The sequence below is a fragment of the Peromyscus maniculatus genome, chromosome 11 (genome assembly GCF_049852395.1).
Source record: "Peromyscus maniculatus bairdii isolate BWxNUB_F1_BW_parent chromosome 11, HU_Pman_BW_mat_3.1, whole genome shotgun sequence".
Taxonomy (NCBI): Eukaryota; Metazoa; Chordata; class Mammalia; order Rodentia; family Cricetidae; genus Peromyscus; species Peromyscus maniculatus.
The window spans coordinates 40876869-40895765 of record NC_134862.1 but is presented as its reverse complement, the minus strand read 5'-3'; the positions used below and the strand labels follow the sequence as shown (position 1 = coordinate 40895765).

General features: G+C 48.3%; 1 protein-coding gene across 30 annotated transcripts in view; it reads left to right on the top strand.

Moving 5' to 3' along the window:
* The window catches only part of Srgap2 (SLIT-ROBO Rho GTPase activating protein 2), a 220056-nt gene extending 210040 nt beyond the window's left edge, over positions 1-10016 (top strand). For 9 of the 30 annotated variants that reach the window (XM_042258095.2, XM_042258093.2, XM_042258094.2 and 6 more), the window contains 4 exons: positions 390-570; positions 2657-2803; positions 6291-6615; positions 9567-10016. In XM_042258095.2, coding sequence (XP_042114029.1) covers positions 390-570; positions 2657-2803; positions 6291-6615; positions 9567-9950 — 1037 coding nt within the window. In that variant the 3' untranslated portion in view covers positions 9951-10016. Of the gene's footprint in view, positions 1-389; positions 571-1944; positions 2804-3569; positions 3892-6290; positions 6616-7602; positions 7698-9566 lie in introns of those variants that run through there. The other 21 variants (XR_013043236.1, XR_013043233.1, XR_013043235.1 and 18 more) reach the window with 4 other exon arrangements.
* The last annotated feature ends 8881 nt before the right edge of the window (positions 10017-18897 follow it).

The window sequence follows — 18897 nt, the reverse complement described above, 5'->3', positions numbered from 1 at the left end:
TGGATATAGAGTTCAATGGTATATCACTTGTCTTTGAACATCCACATACGAAGCCTGAGCTCAATTCACGGTACTACCTAAAAGAAATAAAAAATACAGAGTGGCGGGTTGGATGATAGATGGAGTCAGCACAAGGAGCTGTGGAGTCAACAAAGAGGTTATCAGGGAAGCAGTGTCCCCATGTGTCATCCCAGCAGAAGAGAGGGCTGAGACAGGCAGCAGAGACGGGGAGAATGCCAGCTGTTCCATCTTTACAGATCCGCTGTGGCTTACGTTTCACACTGGGCTGTCCTTCCACCACTCTAAGTCCCGCTCAGTAGGCTTTTCATCCAGTTTCCTGATCTGTAGATCCTAGAAACATGTGCTTCCTTCTTCTCTGCCTTTCCCAGAATGTGAGCCCATTGAGGCCATTGCGAAGTTTGACTACGTAGGACGGACAGCCCGGGAGCTGTCCTTCAAGAAGGGAGCATCCCTGCTGCTTTACCAGCGAGCTTCTGATGACTGGTGGGAAGGCCGGCACAATGGTATAGATGGACTCATCCCCCATCAGTACATCGTAGTCCAGGACACGTAAGTGGGACCCTGGCACCTTTGAGGGTGGTGTCTGCTTCACTGTGGGCATGAGACTTCAATTCTGGAACAGTAGGAGCCTAAGGGAGACTAATTCCCAAAAGGGTCCTAAGACTTTAGGACCATGGAGAACACCCTACCCCTGAAACTCAGTCTCCCCACTTTCTCTTCTCCCTTTAAATCCCCACTTAATCAATTTGTTTTAGAAATGTGCCAGCCAGTATTTATATTTATACCTACTGAATAATAGTATGTACTTTTTAATTTGAGCATGCATATTTCCTTTCTGGAAAGGTCAGGTTGAGAAAACATTTTTGCTTCTCTGTTTTTTTTTTTATTTATTTGTTTGTTTTGTTTTGGGGGGTTGTTTTTGGTTTTGGTTTTGGTTTTGGTTTTGGTTTTTTTTGAGACAGGGTTTCTCTGTGTAGAGCTGGCTGTCCTAGAACTCGCTCTGTATCCCAGACTGACCTCAAACTCACAGAGATCCACCTGCCTCTGCCTCCCAAGTGCTGGGATTAAAGGCACCCAGCCTTCTCTGTCTTCTGTATGTGCGTTTTGGTTTTTGAGATAGGGTCACTGTCTTAGTTAGAGTTACTATCACTAAAGAAGTCAGGAGAGGAAATCAGTCAGGGCAGGGACCTGGAGGCAGAAGCTGATGCAGAGGCCATGGAGAGGTGCTGCTTACTGGCTTGTTCCTCGTGGCTTGCTCAGCCTTTCTTACACAATGCAAGGCCAACATCCCAGGGATAGCGCCACCCATAGTGAGCTGGGTCCTCACCCACCAGTCACTAATTAAGAAAATGCCCTCCAGGCGGATCTTATGGAGGCATTGTCTCAGCTGAGAGTCCCTCTTTTCAGATGACTCTAACTTGTGTCAAGTTGACACATAGCTAATACAGTCTCACTCTGTAACCTAGGCTGCCTTGAGCTCACTGGAACTCATAGCAGTCCCCCTGCCTTAGCCTCCGCCGTGCTAAGATTACAGGCATGAGCCAGCAGACTTCTCTTTTTAGACAGCTGTCTCCACCCCAGCCTGCTGAGCCCTTGATAGTACTTCCAACCTGCAAATGAAAATTGACAGGTTCCTTTTTAGGAGAAATCTGCCTAAAGAAGTGTTGTAAAAGAAGAAAAGTAAGGTGAGGAAGAAAAGGATGTCAGAGAACAAGGAAAACCAGAGCTGGCTCTAGACATCTTTGGATAGGCTATCTGTTGGTTCCCACCCTTTGAGAATATTTCCTAGGCAGGAAGTAGTGAGCCTTGTAGCCTACCCAGACCTGCCTCCCTGTCCCTTTGCCCTAACTCTGCCCTCACACTTCTCTAGGACACAGCATTATCACTGTTTTTAGTCCTTCCCTTACTATTATCTTTTTAAAGGTTGATATCCTGAATGAGCCTGCACCCTCCCAGCCTCTCCTGGGCTCCTTCTTCGGGGAAATCCTCCCTGTGTTGATAACATCGCAAACCTGGTGGCGATCTGAGCGTGGACAGGACCCTCCCAAATTTAGCATTATGACTTCACTGCGGGATCGAGAGAAGATGAATTATGGGAGGAAAGGGGCTTTCTTTGTCATCAGTAGCCAGAGGGGCCAGGAGAGCAGTGGAGAGACCTGGGACCATCTTGGACGCTCTGAGCGAGGCTAGATGTGCTACGACAGGGGCGATGTGTCCCCGCCCGGCCTCAACACTGGCATCTCCCTCCAGAGTCACTACCAGCAGTGCTCAGGACCACAGATAAACCACAGCCTGGACTTCCACCTCCTTCTCCAGGAGGTGGTCCCACCATGGCCACCCCATGAAAGCAGCATGGGGTCAAAGGCAGATGCCTTGAATCCAGGTGACCCCTACCAAGCTTTCCTGAGGAGCTGAGGATGAAATAGAACTCAGCAGATTATTTATTCTTATTTACATGACCCTCCAGAGGCCCTCAGGTTTCCTTGCCTCTGTTCACAGAATTAGCCCCACCAGGGGTTCCCGCTGCCTCCAGGCTGTGTGGGGTCGTGTGGATGTCCAGGGGGGCCATCTTGCTGATTTAACGCTGCTTTTTGTGTTTTCCCTTCTCCCTGCCTGCCTGTCCCTTCTGCCCCAGCGAGGACGGTGTCGTGGAGAGGTCCAGCCCCAAGTCTGAGATTGAGGTCATGTCTGAGCCACCTGAAGAAAAGGTGACAGCCAGAACGGGGACCAGCTGTCCCAGTGGGGGTCATGTAGCTGATATTTATCTTGCAAACATCAACAAGTAAGCTCTGCTTTTCATTTTCTGCTCCCCTAAATGACTCCCTCACTCACTCACTCACCCCTGGCCTAACCCACCCTGCTCCTGTGCTGTCCGCAGGGCTCCAGCTCCCCACCTAACAGTCCCCATGTGTTGTTTGCTGCCGCATGGATGGCAGGGCTGAGGAGGCGTCTGTAGGTCTGCGGGTAGAGCCCAGCCTCCAACTGTCTGTTACCATCCTGTGGTACTCTGTGTGGTCCGCAGTGTCTGTCTGCCCAGACTTCCTGGCAATCTTAGCCAGACCTTCATCAGAGCTTTGGTCACCTTATGCAGCTCCTCGGTTTTGTGCTATTTCTCATCAGTGCCTTCACTTTTCCAGTTCTTAGTCAAATAGTATTCGATGTCTTCTTGGACCCTTGTCTGTCTGAAGATTCAGAGTTTCGTATGTCTCCCACCAGGCTACTGTCCACCAGGTGGGCTAACTTAGACGTCATGTGTCTGGTTCTCCCTATCCCACATTCATGGCCATGGAAAAGAGAAGAGCACTGAGCCCAAGGGAAGCTTTGTGCTGAGCTCCTAAACCATCCTGTGACCCTGTGCTCCCTGTCACACTGGCAGAAATCACTCTCATTTTTTCCTTGTTGCTTTAGCACTGTGTATTATCCTTCCCTAGCAGCCCCTTTGCAGATGCCCACTCCTGCCCAGCAGGCTCATTCTGACCCCAGCTTTCATTGTGGCCATTAGCAGTATTCTGAGGTTCTAACTCCATCCACACCTGCTGGCTATCTAGAGGGATTCCTCGTTCGCCCGCCCATGAGCTGCTGCCTCCCCAGGAGGCACTCAGGCTATTGGAGAACTAATCTCATCTCAAGGGGCCAGACACCAAGTCCTACAGACCTCTTTCCGCCAGACCCTGAACTGTGGCCCAGTGCCAGGAGGATGACAAGCCCCGGGGCACTCGTGGTGAACGTGGATTGGAGATGACGTACAGTGTGTATTCCTTCCGACTCTGGAGGGCTGAGACGATTCGCACTTTGAAACCCTGTTAACCATAGCCTCTGGACACTGAGACTGGAAGGAGAATAAAAGATGCTTATTGTTTGTAAACCGCACGAGGTTGCCAGATCTCTTGGCTTTTTTCCAACCAGACAGTAGAGGGGTTGGGGGACATGGCTCTTTCCTATCTCTTTCACACTCAGGTTCATCTAGTTTATTCAGCTCACTCACTCAGTGTAGTCATAATTGAATTCAGACCGGTAAACAAGCGGAGGATTTTATACTTCCCTCCAGTCTACTAGGAGGGCAAGCTAACAAAAAGTAGCTGCCAGCTAATCACATTTTTTTTATTATTTACAAGTCTGTGTTAATTATGATCCTGCACTCACAAAGCCATGCATGAGCTTATTAAGCCAGAAACCAAGATGACGATGGAGGTGAAGTTAGATATTTATTTAGGCACTTTTATTCTTGTTTTTTATGGTGTTGGGGATAGAACTCAACACGGCACATATACAAGTGGAGCACTCTACTGCTGAGTTACAGCTTCATCCCTGGGTATTAATTTTTAAGTCAACATATCTTTGATGCCATTTATACAAAGGAATTACCGAGAACAAAAGCTGAAATAGCCAAAAGGTAAACATCTAGTAGGAAGTCACGGTCGTTCCCTTGAACTCCTTGCTTGGTGGTATTAAGATTCTTATGAGGAATTTCCTGGGGACAGACCAAAACCAAACCATGTCAGCATGGTCTACTCACACTTTCCCAGGCGCCAGCCAATCAGTGCCTGAGTGGCAGCCCCCAGCATGCCTGGCCCTTAGGAGTGAGTCTGCCTTTCTGCCCTCCCGACTGCCTCCAGAACAATGTTCCTGTGGAACTCGAGTTTCCTGATTGCCTTGGAGAACTCTCTCCTCCTGGGCCCTCTCATCCGTTAACTCCTCCTCAGCTTCCAAGACTCGGTCTAAACATTACCTATTTGGGTAAGCCTTCCTCACGCCCTGAGTTCCTTGAGGCTGAAAACAGTGCCCTCATTCTGCACCACAATGGCTTGAGTTGTTGGTACTCGGTGCTACTCCTGGTTCCTCCTCCAGGCTGAGCTCCTTGTAATCGGCATCTCTGTCTTCCTCATCTCTACGCCCCAGATAGAGCCTGGGATGATGCTACCACAGTCTCCTAAGTCTGCCTTCTCAGCAGTTCTGATCTGTGAGTCAGCCATCCTTGAATGGAAAAAGGAAATCAGCAGAGTTCTTAGGGTGTGGCGTTTCAGTTTAATTCCACATCCTATATTAACCATCTGCTTTGTGCCAAGCACCAATGAATGCTAGCTCTTCAGAGCTCACAATCTGGCAAGGCAAAGGACCATATGGAAGGTAACTGAAAAGCAGTTGTATGGAAGCCCTGAAGGAACATGGGAGGGAGGAATCTCTTCAGTCTGTAGTTGGAGGTACTAGTGTCGTGGAAAACTTGACAATGGAGGGCTCATTTCAGCAGGGCCTTTAGAGCATCCTTTTCCTGATTGAGAATGGCTGCCTTACAAGGCTAGAGCTGCCTAGCAGCCACACTCATGGCTGCCGGGCCACACCCTGCTGGACCCAGAAAGATAAAGCAGCCCTCAGCTGTGAGCAGCACAGGATGACTTAAGGCATTAGCTATGCTCCAGAGATCCCCCCCCCCCCCCGTCTGCAGTCCTACTATTACCATCCCAGTCCCCAGCTCAGCTCATCATCCTCAATAGACTCCAAATCAGAGCCTCACAGCTGCTCTCTGAACTCGCAGCTCAGTGGCATCGTAGATGAGGTCCTTTAAAATCCCGTTCAAAAAAAATAAAACTATTCAGCAGCAGGCGCTACCCATAGGGCCAGGATCCCACTCTCTCACGTCATTTGAGAGCCTCTGTGGTATGAAATAAAGGGGCCCAGTGCTGGGGGCCGTAGGAGTTGTGTAGATGCCCTTTCTACCCTGAGCTCAGGCACACAGTGAGCTCTCTGTGCCCTGCAGTTCCTTGAAAAATCTCTTCCATGGCTATGAACTAGAAGGAGCCCCTTGCCAGCGCCCGGATGGTGATGGGCTTGCAGCGGTGTAGCCGAGCAAACTGGAATTTGGAAAAGTTGGCGCCTGTTGCCAGCAGCTCTCCCCTCCTTGGTGATGGTGAGACTTTCTCACCTGGGGCTTGGGTTTCTGTGCAGGCAGGCAGTGGATGGGGTCTCTTCACCAATCTTTCTCCCATTAGAAACGTTCTCGTGAACAGGCAATTTTTTCTCTGACAGCATCTTGCATGTTTAGAACTCAAAGCCCACAACTACCAAGTAAGTATCCATTTCGTCTCTGCCCAGGTTGGGGGTTGGAGGGAACAGATCCATAGAGAAAACAAGAGAAAGAAAAACTGAAGAGGTAGGGTATTCTGTGTGACTTTCTTTAGCTGTCCAAAGTGCCAGCCTCCACCCCTCTGTCACAATCCCAGCTCCCTCGGACCCAGGGCTTCCTGATCAGATGCCGTTTCTGTTTATTGAAGGCAAAGGAAGCGTCCAGAATCTGGGAGCATCAGAAAAGCATTTCGGAGTGACAGCCATGGGCTGGGCAGTTCTCTGACTGACTCCTCCTCCCCGGGGGTGGGGGCTAGCTGCCGTCCATCCTCTCAGCCCATCATGAGCCAGAATCTCCCCAAGGAAGGGCCAGATAAGTGTTCCATCAGTGGCCATGGGAGCCTCAACTCAATCAGCCGCCACTCGTCCCTGAAGAACCGGCTGGACAGTCCACAGATCCGGAAGACCACCACTGCAGGAAGGTCAAAAAGCTTCAATAACCATCGGCCCATGGACCCTGAAGTCATTGCACAGGTAACTGAGGGGCCCTGGGCAATCAGTAGTAAGCTACACTCATCAGTTCCGCTCAGAGCAGCCCCGGCTAATCAACAGAACTTCAGACAGACCAATGCTCTGTACATTCTGTGCAGAGTGCAGCAAGGATCACACATGTGAACCTGCCAAGACAGCTTACTGAGCAATCTGCCTATCCCTGTCTCCCCAGCAGCCTGAAAGTAGAATTAATAGCATTCTCCCTTCTTATTCGTATTCTGCCTGTTTGCAAGGCTGTTTACTTTTAAAGCCAGCAGTTAAGAATATTTTGATAAAAGTCCGTTAGTCCAAGTTTCATGAGTTAAGACCTAAGGTAGGGTCTAGAGAGATGGCTCAATAGATAAGAACACTTCCTGTGCAAGCGAGATGAACTGAACTCAAATTCGCAGCACCCACATCAAAGGCATGGTCATGTATGCCTGTAACCCCAGTGTTGGGGATTAAGGGCAGGCAGATTTCTAGAACCTGCTGACCAGCCAGCCAGCCTAGCCAAAACAACAAGCTTCAAATTCAGTGAGTTCTGCCCCAAAAAACAATAAGGTAGAGAGCAATAGAGGAGGATACCTGACATCTTCCTCTGGCCTCTGCACATTGAACACACACATGAAAAATTAGATGGATAGATAGGTAGATATATCGGTAGATAGGTAAGGAGAGAGAGACAGACAGACAGATAGATGATAGAAACACAATAGTAGACTTCGGTGAAGCGAAGACTCAAATATATATAGTTCAGGTCACATTGTATATTTCTCTGCCCATCCCTGTCACCCCATCTTATAAAGCTGATCTCTAATGCTTGTAGGTAGATGCTTAGCCCAGCATCTGGTTCTGTCTTAAAGACCCCAAAGTATTCTTGTTGCTGGAAGCTCGAGTACCAGAAGGTAACATGCAGATGAGCTCCCAGATTGCAGGAGCTTCCTTTTCATCTGCACCACATTGATGACTCTGTTTTCCATGAAATACTAGAAACCCAACTCGACCTCTAAACACCCGACTGCTGGGGCCACTCCGAGCAGTTCGCTCAGACGTCTCTCGCAGCTATATAACTTCCGTTAGAACAGGTAGGAACTAAGGGCTTGCTTCTGTCCTCTTCCTCACCTCATCTTCCGGGGTGATCGGGAGAGGGCAATAGCAGCTCTGTATGACCTCTGTTGGTTTCCTTGGTGCTCAGTGCTCTACTGAAGGAGGTGTACCTGGTACGCCCAGTGTTGAGCCCTGGGCCTGTGATGTCTTGCTTCGTTCACCTCCTATCCTATTTAAGCTCCTGATCGCAATCTGCCTTGCACCATGGGAATCCTCCTTGGTCCTCTTTTGGCCAGCCATTAACCAAATGTTAGAAACTGTGAACATGCTAGCCGCATTACAAGACAGAGCTAGGAGGTAAGAGTTTTTACTGAGCGTTCTAAAAGATTTGAGAAGCCCACAGGTGTGTCTCGGTGATGCAAGCTCAAAATGCGTGCCTAGCATGCATAGGCTCCTGGGTTCCATCCCTGACATTGCAGAGAGAGGAAGAAAGGCTAATAAATGCCATAGTGACGGATGGAAATGAATCACTACCATTCATAGCAAACTTCGATCATGCAATCGGACAGGTAGCTCTGATTTGGGAGCCTGGGACTTATTTGAGACTTAGAATCTTTGGAAGTATTCTTGATCCCAAAGAGGAGTCCTGTGGTGACTTTGGAACACAATCTTAAGCACGAGTTTGCAGGAGGGTATGGAAGCTGGGCACTTACTGGATGCTTGCATTCAAAGGGTCTTTGGTTCTGCCTTGATCCCCTGGACTTGGGCTGCCATTTTTTCTAAAATCTTCTGTATCTACTGATTTGTAGATGCTAACTTACTTACCTATGTGGGCTTTGGCTCCCCCTTTTGGCCACTCTTGGGTTCCCTTTCATGGTGCTGGGTAGAAGGAAATGGTTTCAGGTTGCACTCTTGGGTGAGTTGGGAAATTGAAGCATTGTCCCGATAAATCTTCAAGGACTTGGTTCGTGAACATTCCTTACCTCTTGTGGAGAAAGGAATAACCCCACTAACCATTGGCCTTGAAGTAAAGAAAAGAAAGCCATACTTGATCTCTACCGCTCTGTAAAATGTGTTCATTGTGTACTTTCAAACATACACAGAAATGCAGAGAATCACATAGTGAATCCCCATGTACTCATGACCATTCTCCTCCGTTTAATTATCTGTCATTTCATCCAGAAATGTTTCAGCACCTGTCATTAAAACCAAGGACTCAAGTTGAAAATATTCAGCTACTCTTTTTTTAATAATATTTTTTTCTTAGTTGTTAAATTTAATACATTTATGCAATGTATTTTGATCATGTCATCCACTGCCACCTCCAGCTCCTCCTAATGCCTCCCACTTCACTTCCCTCCCAACCTCATGTCTTTCTTTTGTTATTGTTTTTTTTAATACTCCCGAGTCCAATATATATTTATGTATCTTTATATTTATGGCAAGTTTAATACTTTCGGTATATGCATAGGTCTAGGGCCACCCACTGTGGCATGGTCTACCTCCCAGGAGCCCCATCCCCAAAAGTGAGTGACTCTTCCTCCCTCAGCAACCGTCAGCTGCCAGCACTCCTCCAATAGGAGTGCGGCCTCGGGGGCCCCTCCCCAGTTTCTGCTGAAATTTTGGCTGGCTCGATCGTGTGCGGGTAACACAAGTGGTATGAGTTGATGTGTGCCACAGCCTTGTCACATCCAGAAGTCATTAATTACTCTTTCTAAATTCCTGATGATGAAAATCTCTCTGTCCCCTTTCTCCACATTCTGGACATTCATGTGTTCAAGGACTTTGGCCAAGTAAAATAATGCATTTTATAGTTGGTTTCATGGCTTGGCCTATTTGGTTGAAATAGGATCCTTGGGGACATCTGTCTTGGTTTGACTTACTTCTTCCTTTTTCCTGTTTTGCAGGATATTGAAGCAACAATGAACTCTGCCCTGAATGAGCTTCGAGAGCTGGAGCGGCAGAGCAGTGTTAAGCACACCCCTGATGTGGTTCTGGACACCTTGGAACCCCTCAAGACCTCCCCAGTGGTAGCCCCCACATCGGAGCCCTCCAGCCCCCTGCACACTCAGCTCCTCAAGGACCCCGAGCCTGCCTTCCAGCGCAGCGCCAGTACTGCTGGGGACATTGCCTGCGCCTTCCGGCCCGTCAAGTCAGTCAAGATGGCTGCCCCGGTCAAACCACCTGCCACACGGCCCAAGCCAACTGTCTTCCCCAAAACAAATGCCACCAGCCCCGGTGTCAATTCCTCAGCTTCCCCACAGGCCACCGACAAGTCTTGCACTGTCTAGGGGGTCTAACTTAATTGTGTTAGACGAGGAGACTGATGGTTATTAAAATCTTCCTATTTAACTAGCTTGGAGACTTCAGTTGAAAATAGATTCTAAGTTGTTCTTACAGGAATTAGCCTTCCCGTTATCCAGACCTTGAGAATGAAGCCCTTGTTACTGCTCTTCCCTTCCTGGCCCTTCCCTCCACTCTTCGCTCCCCTCTGTTGTAATCCAGCCAGCTACAGTACATACTGTTCTTAGGTTAGCCAGAGACTAAGTTTTCCATGATCGGCTTGCTGTGGTATCTGCCAAGGCAAGCCATGGGAACGTGGGCCTGTGTCTCTGTCCCTTCATACCATAGAGGATACCTTGAAGCAGACGGTTGGCTGCGGCCACCTAGCTCTCAGTGGCATCTTGTTTTGAGTACTAATTTAAAAAATCATATATAGCCCAGTTTTCATTTTCTATAAATATATACTCGTGCGCATGCGCACTCATGCACACACGCAGAGGTTTTTCTGCTCTCTGGTGTGGCCTCTTCTGGTCATAGACCACTCTCTGTTGTGGCAGTTCACACAGAAGCCACCAGGAGTCTCTGTTCTCATCACAAACTTGTTCTGTTTGGATCAGAGAAACCTGGCCTTCGAAATCCCTCTGTTGTAGAAATTTAGCAGAGTGGGGCGGTCCTGTGCTCTGATGTGGGGGTGGGGATTGTCTTCTTCCTCTTGCTGTGAGTTGGTCACTGCTGTTTGCATTTGCTCCGCTCCATCCTGTAGAAGTACATCCCAATCTTATTGAGCTTTTCAAGTTTTTCTGAACATAGAGACTTTTCTTCAGTTCCTGTCTTTGTCTCTGACACATCATTTTCCATTTAAGACATTTTCCAATATAAGACAGTTTTATAGCTAGTTCCTTTTAGAGTAAAAGTCTTAAAGTTTTGTTATGTTTATGGCAGGTTTGAAAGGGGTAGGAATGGGTCCTTCTTCCTTCCAACTTTTTTGGCATTTAACATTTTTAAAGTTCACTATTCTATTTAAAAAAATTTAAGTTGCTCTCTGCTAATCCAAAAATGGTCCCCAGATTAAAACTATTTCAGGTTTACCCCTTGGCGTAGTTTTTTATATGGCTCTCTCTGGAGGTGGGCAGGGGCTTGGAAAGCGCTCGTTCAGTTCTAGAGACCCCGCCTCTGGAGACCATTTTTTTGTTTATCCAAACAAGGTCAACTAAGGAAACTTTGACCCCCATAAACTCAAAATTATTTTCCCAAAGGCAGAATCTTTAAAAAGTAAAGAATTGAATGCTTCATATTGGGGCCTGCCCTTGGCCTGCTTCAGGTGTCCTACCAGGGAATTCTCTAGCCAGCCTGCAAGCCTGGGGCTTGAACACCCACCCTTCTCCATCCCGCTACCCAAGAGCTCCAGAGCTCGGAAGTCGTGGTTCAGGCTCACACGTTTCAGCAGCTCCGTGAAGCTCAGGCTCATTCCTCTTCTCTGGCTTCTGGTTTGAAAGCCGTGCTTTTATTTAACTGGATTGCTTTTCTGTAGTTCAAGAGAGAGATGGTGGGTTGCCGTTCAGGTTGGAAAATCTGAATGTTCTTAGCTTCGGGCTAGAAGAGGTCCTTTTGGACCCATGGTTGGATCTTTAGAAAGTGGCAGATGTTTCTCTCTGTGAAAGGGAATGGGGAGCTGGAAGGAGTCTCTAAAGAGAAGAGTGCCTTGCAGCACCAGGAGACTAGAGAGGCGAGTGAGTCGGACCGCAGGGGACCGCCCTGGTCCTCAGGCCTCCTAGTTTCTTTATGCTCTTTTCCCTGACCTGTCATCTTGACCTGGGCGTGTACTGCTCCTGAGCCAAGGGGGGCTTTCAGACTCAAGGATCTTTTTCCTTGCTGAAATGATCCCCCGTCCTTACATTCCTCTTAATCTAAGTGATAGAAGTTTCCAACCTGCCCTTTTCCCTCTCTCCAGGACACTACCCTCTAAGAAGGTAAAAACGAAGCTTCTTGAAGACCACACTTTGGGTCTGTTCTCTTGTTCTCACCTTCTCTTTTAGCCCTGTACATTATTTGTGTTTGTCATCCCCTTGGTCGATGTCCATCTGCTGACTTGCATAACGAACTGGATGGTGTACAAGTGGTTCCCTACTAACCCCAGCTCTGGGAGCCTCGCTGTCTTCCTTATCTCTGGTGCTTCTGACGCCTCTGAGATGGTCCTGTTAAAAGGAGTAGGAACCAAGAGGAGGAGAGTCCTCCTCGGCAGAGCAAACTTCAACTGGAATTGAGGTTGCACACTGTGATTTTACACCCAAAAGCCAAAAGGAGCCAGCCACCCCAGGCCTTGGGCAACTAGCCTCCCTCAGATAGGCTTGCCCGAAACCAGCATGATGCTTCCAAGAGCCCTGCTCTGCCCCTCGTGGCATGGATCCTTTCCCTGGTGTGGACTCAGTCTTTGGGGAAGAAAAGTGGTGTGGGGCTACCAGCACCCCAGTTTGGAACGTAGAGGAGTTTGCCACCAGCAACTTTATAAAAGGGAAATGCTGGTCTCTGCCAGCCTCCTCAGGCCACCCTTTGTTTGTCCCCAAGGAGATGAGACATCCCTCCGGCACCAGGATGAACAGACCACTGGAAGGGCTGGTGTGCATGAACTTCCGTTCAGAAGAGAACTTAGATCTTCCAGGGAACTGCAATGTTGTGGCGTCTGATTTTTATGTCACATTTGTGTAAAATGGTATGTTCTTTAAAACGGTGTTGATAACTGGAATATTGTATGTATGCTTGAAGATGCTTTGTGTGAACCTAAGACTCACTCAGCCGATGTTGGATTGGGGAGAATCCAAAGCACAACTTCAAAATAAAACATGTTTTTAGGTTTCACTGCTGTGAGCCAACTCCCTTTCCCCTCTCCCTGAAAGTTCTGATTCATCTGAGTCAAGCCTAGCGATAGGAAGAACAAGGTGGCCTTGGACCTTCTCTGTCCCTCTATCCATTGGTTCCATTTGGCCCATGTGTGGAACCTCAGGGTTTTGTAGGAAGTCTTTAGCATACTGTTCACCAGTCTGTGGTCATAAGAACCTTCCTTAACGGAATCTACCTTTTGTTTTTAATGAGGACTACTTCATTTCTGTCTTCATGGTCAGATTTCCCACTTGAAAGACTAAAACCTATAAAGCTGGTTGGAAACTTTGCCGGCTACGACTAAGGGTGGCCAGGTGGGTCTGTATTTTAAGATTTATCATTTTTGCTTAGTGTGTTCTAGGTGTTTTTTTCTTCGCGTTTATCTGTACAATGCATGCCGTGCCACAGAGGTCAGAAGAGGGCATACGATCCTTTGGAACTGGAGTTACAGACAGTTGTGAGCCACCACGTGGCTGCTGAGAACTGAACCCCGGTCCTCTGCAAGAACAGCCAGTGCTCTTAACTGCTGAACCATCAATCCAGCCCCTGCCAATGGTCCTCCTCTGTCTTTCACAGCTAGACCCCTGAGTCAGCTTGCCCTTGGCCATCTCCTGTATCTGGAAGAAGTTCTCACCAACATGGCTTATTGCTGGTGTACTGGGGTATTTATTAAGGCAACTCCACGTAGTTAAAAGAAGGTTTATTTTGGGGTAACTTACAGCCAGTAAAGAGGTTGGTTACAGAGTCTAGAAGAGGTACAGTGCAGTCCAGCGGTGTTCTCTAGAGAACTCTGCTCGCTCTACCATCCAGCATCCAGGATCACAAGGAACCAAGAGAGCCGGCACATCTGGATCATATTAAGGGCTCCCATCTCGCACCCACCCCAGGGGCAAGTTATAGGTAGGCGTGGCAGTTACCGGAAGCCTCATTCGAGTGGTACTTCCAGGTCAAAGCTGGAACAGCTACCCACTACACTGGTGGTAGTGAAAGACACAGGGATGCCTCCTCTCCCTGAGAGATGCCTATGTTTTAACAGAAAGTGACCTTGAGGATGGAGACCATAGAAAGTTACTCATTACTCTACCACATGTGTCTGCATGAAGCCCAAAGCAATAAGGCCAAACAGTCATGGACTAAAATCTCCAAAACTTGTCCCCTAGAGGCTTCACTTCTAAATGAGGAAGAACTGAGTCTGCAGAATTCATGTGTGTCTGTGGGTATACATTTACATATACTTATATATACATTGTTTGCTTGTTTGAGACAGGGTCTCTCCTCCTAGCCCTGGCCATCTCAGAACTCACTGTGTAGACCAAACTGGCCTCAAATTCACAGAGATCTACCTGCCTCTGCCTCTTGAGTGCTGGGGTTAAAAGCATGCACCACCATGCCCTTGAGGAATTTTTTCCCCCCTGAAACAGGGTTTCTCTATGTAGACCTGGCTGTCCTAGAACTTGCTTTGTAGACCAGGCTGGCCTCGAACTCATGTAGATCCACCTGCCTCTGCCTCCCAGATGCTGAGAGAGAAGGTGTGCATCAGCATGCCCAGCATCAGAATTATTTTTTTAAGATGTTGTCTAATTTTTAAAATAGCACAGTTGTCCTTTTCTTAACTACTTGATAGTTACATGGGCAGCCCAGCTTAGCACTCAGTCCCATTCTGCACACAACTCCTGCTTTGTGTGGGGGCTATTTAACTTCTCACACTGAGTTGCTTTCCTAACACCAAGTGAAAACAAGTGTACATACATATGTACTTGACTTTTTTGAGAATTCTGTAAAGCATGTTTTGATTATCTTCATCCTCTCCCAGTTCTTCCCAGTCATCCCCCCTTCCCTACCCACCCAGCTCTGCCCCCTCCACCAAGGCTGATTTGTGCTGCCCAAATATCTTGGGCTCCTCAGGGGCTACACCGTTAGAGAAAATGGACCCTTCCTTTCCCAGCTGCTAACAATTGCCATTAGTTCCTCTGCTAGGAGTGAGACTTCATGCCCAGCTCCCTTCTCCATACTGGGATTGGGTCTTGCGTTTTGCACAGGTCTTGTGCAGTGCAGACATTTGTAAGGCATAAATACCTGATTGTCAAAAGCAGCAAAATACCAAGGGAGGTAACAAATTAGAATAAATTCTGCAAAACCTGGGGCCAACATTTGTTTTTAGGGAGCTTAACATAATACCAGACATCCCTGAGGATAAATCAAGTCTGTTTATTGGCATCACCTGTGCTCAATAGTAAGACAGGGGATCCTACCCCAGCCCGGGAATGGACACCTTCCTCCGTGGTTTGTCATTTTTATCTCGTATGTATCTGGTATTCAGCTCCTTCTTGCCCTACCAGCTTGTCTCATCTCCCACTGTTAATGATGCTCATGCAGCATTGTTGCCCAGAGGAAGTCAAAATTGAAACGGTTCTGCCAGCCTGTGGTACAGGCTCTCATCCCTGGCAGCTGTATGTGAGGAGGGATCCCTGGAACCACTGAGTTGCTGAGATGGAGGAGCTCTTGGGCTGTGGGCAAAGCACCAAAGAGACTTTTAGAGACTCCTACAGCAAAGGTCATGCTTTGGGGTCCTCTTCCCTATTTATTCTGATGGGATGTTGATGGCCACAGTGAACCGTCAATACACAAATGCATTTCAACCGAATGGAAACCAAACCAAGAGACCAGGTGAGCATGGACTTCGGATTATCTCATGTAAATGCTTATCGATCCCATTGTTGTAGGAAGTTAGGTGAGGAAGGCTTTCCTGATGTGCTCACATCCTCTGCTTTAGCCTCCTGCGTCCTGGGATTTCCAAGCCTGAACTGCCACAGCTGCCAGGAAGTTTCCTTTGACTCAGAAGCTAACCCTGATATTACATATGGCAAGGAATCAATTAGTTAATCAACCGATTTTAATCTGTCTATTCAAGCGCTGTATTGAGCAGGAAGAGCAGGCAGTAGAGCTTGTTTTTCCTACTCCACACAAAAAGCAAAATTAGAGAGTACGAAAATGAAACAAGATGCTGGGTAGGACAAGAAGGCCATTATGGAGCTGTGTGGTGACACGGAGCTGTGTGGTGACATGTGCCAGGGGTCCTAGATACTAGCTGAGGCAAGAAGATCACAGCTTGAGGCCAGCTTTGGCAATAAAGACTATTTTTAAAATAGGGAGGAGGCCATTGTGGTGTGAAATCGAGCACAGAAAATTAAGATTTCTGCTTAGGCAGGCCATGCTGAGATGACCAAGAGATACAGAAATGGGAAGATGGGTGAGTCAAGTTGGGGGATTTCCTACCCAAAATCCAGTAGGATGTATTCAAACAGATTCCTGATGTGAAGTGTAGGTGGAAAAAGGAAATCTCGTGAAAGAGGAGCTGGGGGTGGGGGGTGGGGGAGTGGGGGGTGGGGGGGTGGAGTAAGCCCAGCACCTAGGTGGCAGATGAGCACATATTCCAGAAACCAGGGAAAGGGATTACTTGACAAATGGAGGGATCAACTGTTACATGGCCAGTGCCTTGGGATAAGATAAAGCTGATGTCAAAAGTAGGCATTTTTGTTGGACATGGTGGAGCATGCCCTTAGTCCAAACACTTGAGAGGCAGAGACGGGAAGATGCTGTGAATTCATGGCTATCTTGGTCTATCTACCAAGTTCAGAACAGCCAGGACTATATAGAGGTACCCTGTCTCAAAAGAAAAAAAAAGGTCTGGGGGGCTGCAGATGGGACTTCTTGGTACATGGAGAGATCCTGTCTCAAAAAAGAAAACAGGAAATAAAAGGGGAAAAAAGCATTTTCACAGTAGATGGGAAATGAATCTTGTTGGAGTGGGCTAGGCAGCAAAGAAGGAAAGACCCAGAAGTTCAGAGAATGGGAGCATCCAGATGAGTCGAAGACCAGGGTTTGCTTTGAAAATAGACAGGGCTGAGGCACATTTGCTCTGTGGGCAGACCCAGAGAAAGGCAGGAGGGAGTCTGGAGGGACAGCGGTGTCGCATAGCCCAAGTGGAGGGGGCGGTGTCCACAGGAGGGACACGTGGTCCTGTCTCTCGGGAGGACAGAAGATGCTGTGGTAGGCGTGGGCAATCATGGAGGACAGAAGATGCTGTGGTAGGCATAGAGGACAGGAGATCCTGTGGTAGGCATGGACAGGCATGAAGGACAGAGATCCTGTGGTAGGCATGGACAGGCATGGAGGACAGGAGATTCTGTGGTAGGCGTGGACAGGCATGGAGGACAGAGATGCTGTGGTAGGCATGGGCAATCATGGAGGACAGAAGATGCTGTGGTAGTCATGGGCAATCATGGAGGACAGAAAATCCTGTGGTAGGCATGGACAGGCATGAAGGACAGAGATCCTGTGGTAGTCATGGGCAATCATGGAGGACAGAAGATGCTGTGGTAGGCATGGACAGGCATGAAGGACAGAGATCCTGTGGTAGGCATGGACAGGCATGGAGGACAGAGATGCTGTGGTAGGCGTGGACAGGCATGGCTGTGGAGGAATGAGTTCACTGTCAATTGCTTCTTTAGTTCAGCTGAGTTGAAGGCAGGGTCTGAAGCTGAGTAGGAGAGGAAAGGAACACGTTTCCAGACTAGGAACCGTGACAGATAATTGCACACGGACCAGATCCCTTGGCGACCTGGACAGTGCACCCACAGCCCCTTTCCCACTGCTTGGGAAGAGCCAGAGTAGCAGTCCTGGCGTCCTGTTTGTCCCTCTGCACCAAAGCTCCTGGGCTGCATTGACTTACGAAGGTGTCGACTAGCTATGGGCTCCGAGGTTTTGTTGTTTAGCCCCTGTGACTAAGCACAGCTAGAACGCAGCCCTGTAAACAAGTCCACACATACACCACCCTGCCCTGATCCTTTCTTACTTTTGTTTGTTTGAGACCTTCTTACTTTAAAGGTACTGGAAAACAATGTGGGGGGTGGGGCAGCAGCTACTATTGGATATGAAACCTCAGCCTCATGCATGCTGAGCAGTACTGTACTGATTTACACCCCCAGCTCCCTGATTTTTTTTTAAATAGCTCTAGCTCTATTGCCCTGTTCAGGCTGATCCTGAATTCCTAGACTCAAGTGAACCATCTGCCTCAGCCTTGCTGGAGGCTGAAACCACAGATATATGTCACTATGCCCAAAGTAATATCTGTCCAAACCCACTGGGCACCAAGCATGCCATCTCTTTGCTTTATACCAATCCTATGAGAAAATGACAAGTCCTGTTTACAAGGTGGCCTTGATGATGATGCAGCAGCCCTTTCTACCACACCAGCCTCCATCAGTAGCAGACATGAGTTTTTTTCCTCCAGAGTTGCCAACCCAATACCACACACACACATCACATACATACACACACACACACACACACACACACACACCACATCACATATATCACATACACACACACATCACACACACACCCCACACACACATACACACACATCACACACACACACACACACACACACACACACACGCGCGCGCGCACACGCTTCCCTCTGGTCCCTAAACTGCCTTTGGATTGCCACAATTTCCATGATTCCTTGGGCCTGGGAAGATGTGGCAAGGCCCCTTATGGACATCCTCTTCCCTCCATCTGTTTCCAGCATCCCGGGTATAAAGCCCTGAAAAATCCATGCTCTTTTCATACTCCAGCACCTCTGCCCCTGCTTCCTATCTTGAACCAGTTCCCCTTCTCCGCCTCACTCAGAGCACCCAGCAAAGCCCCTCCTGCTGCTCCCCGGACGAGGGCCACAAAACCACCGCTTGCTGAACGTGCATCTCCTTGCGTTCACTACCACGTTGTCCAGCACCCACAGCTCTGGGATAAGATGCCCGCGTCTCTCCTTTTCTGTCCTGAGCACACAGTGCCTGTTTCACAGGAGATGCTAGACTTGATTCTTGTGTTAGGAAGTCCCTGGGAAAAGAGATTAATTAGGCTAGCCAGCGAAAGAAAGGAAAATAGGAGTGTCGCTTCATGGAGGAAAATGAGCAGCCTTCAGGGCAGACCAGGTGATCCTGTAAACCTCAGTGGGCAAAAACAGCATCCCTGGTGGGCCGGAGGAGTACTCTGATCACTCAGATGACTGTCTAG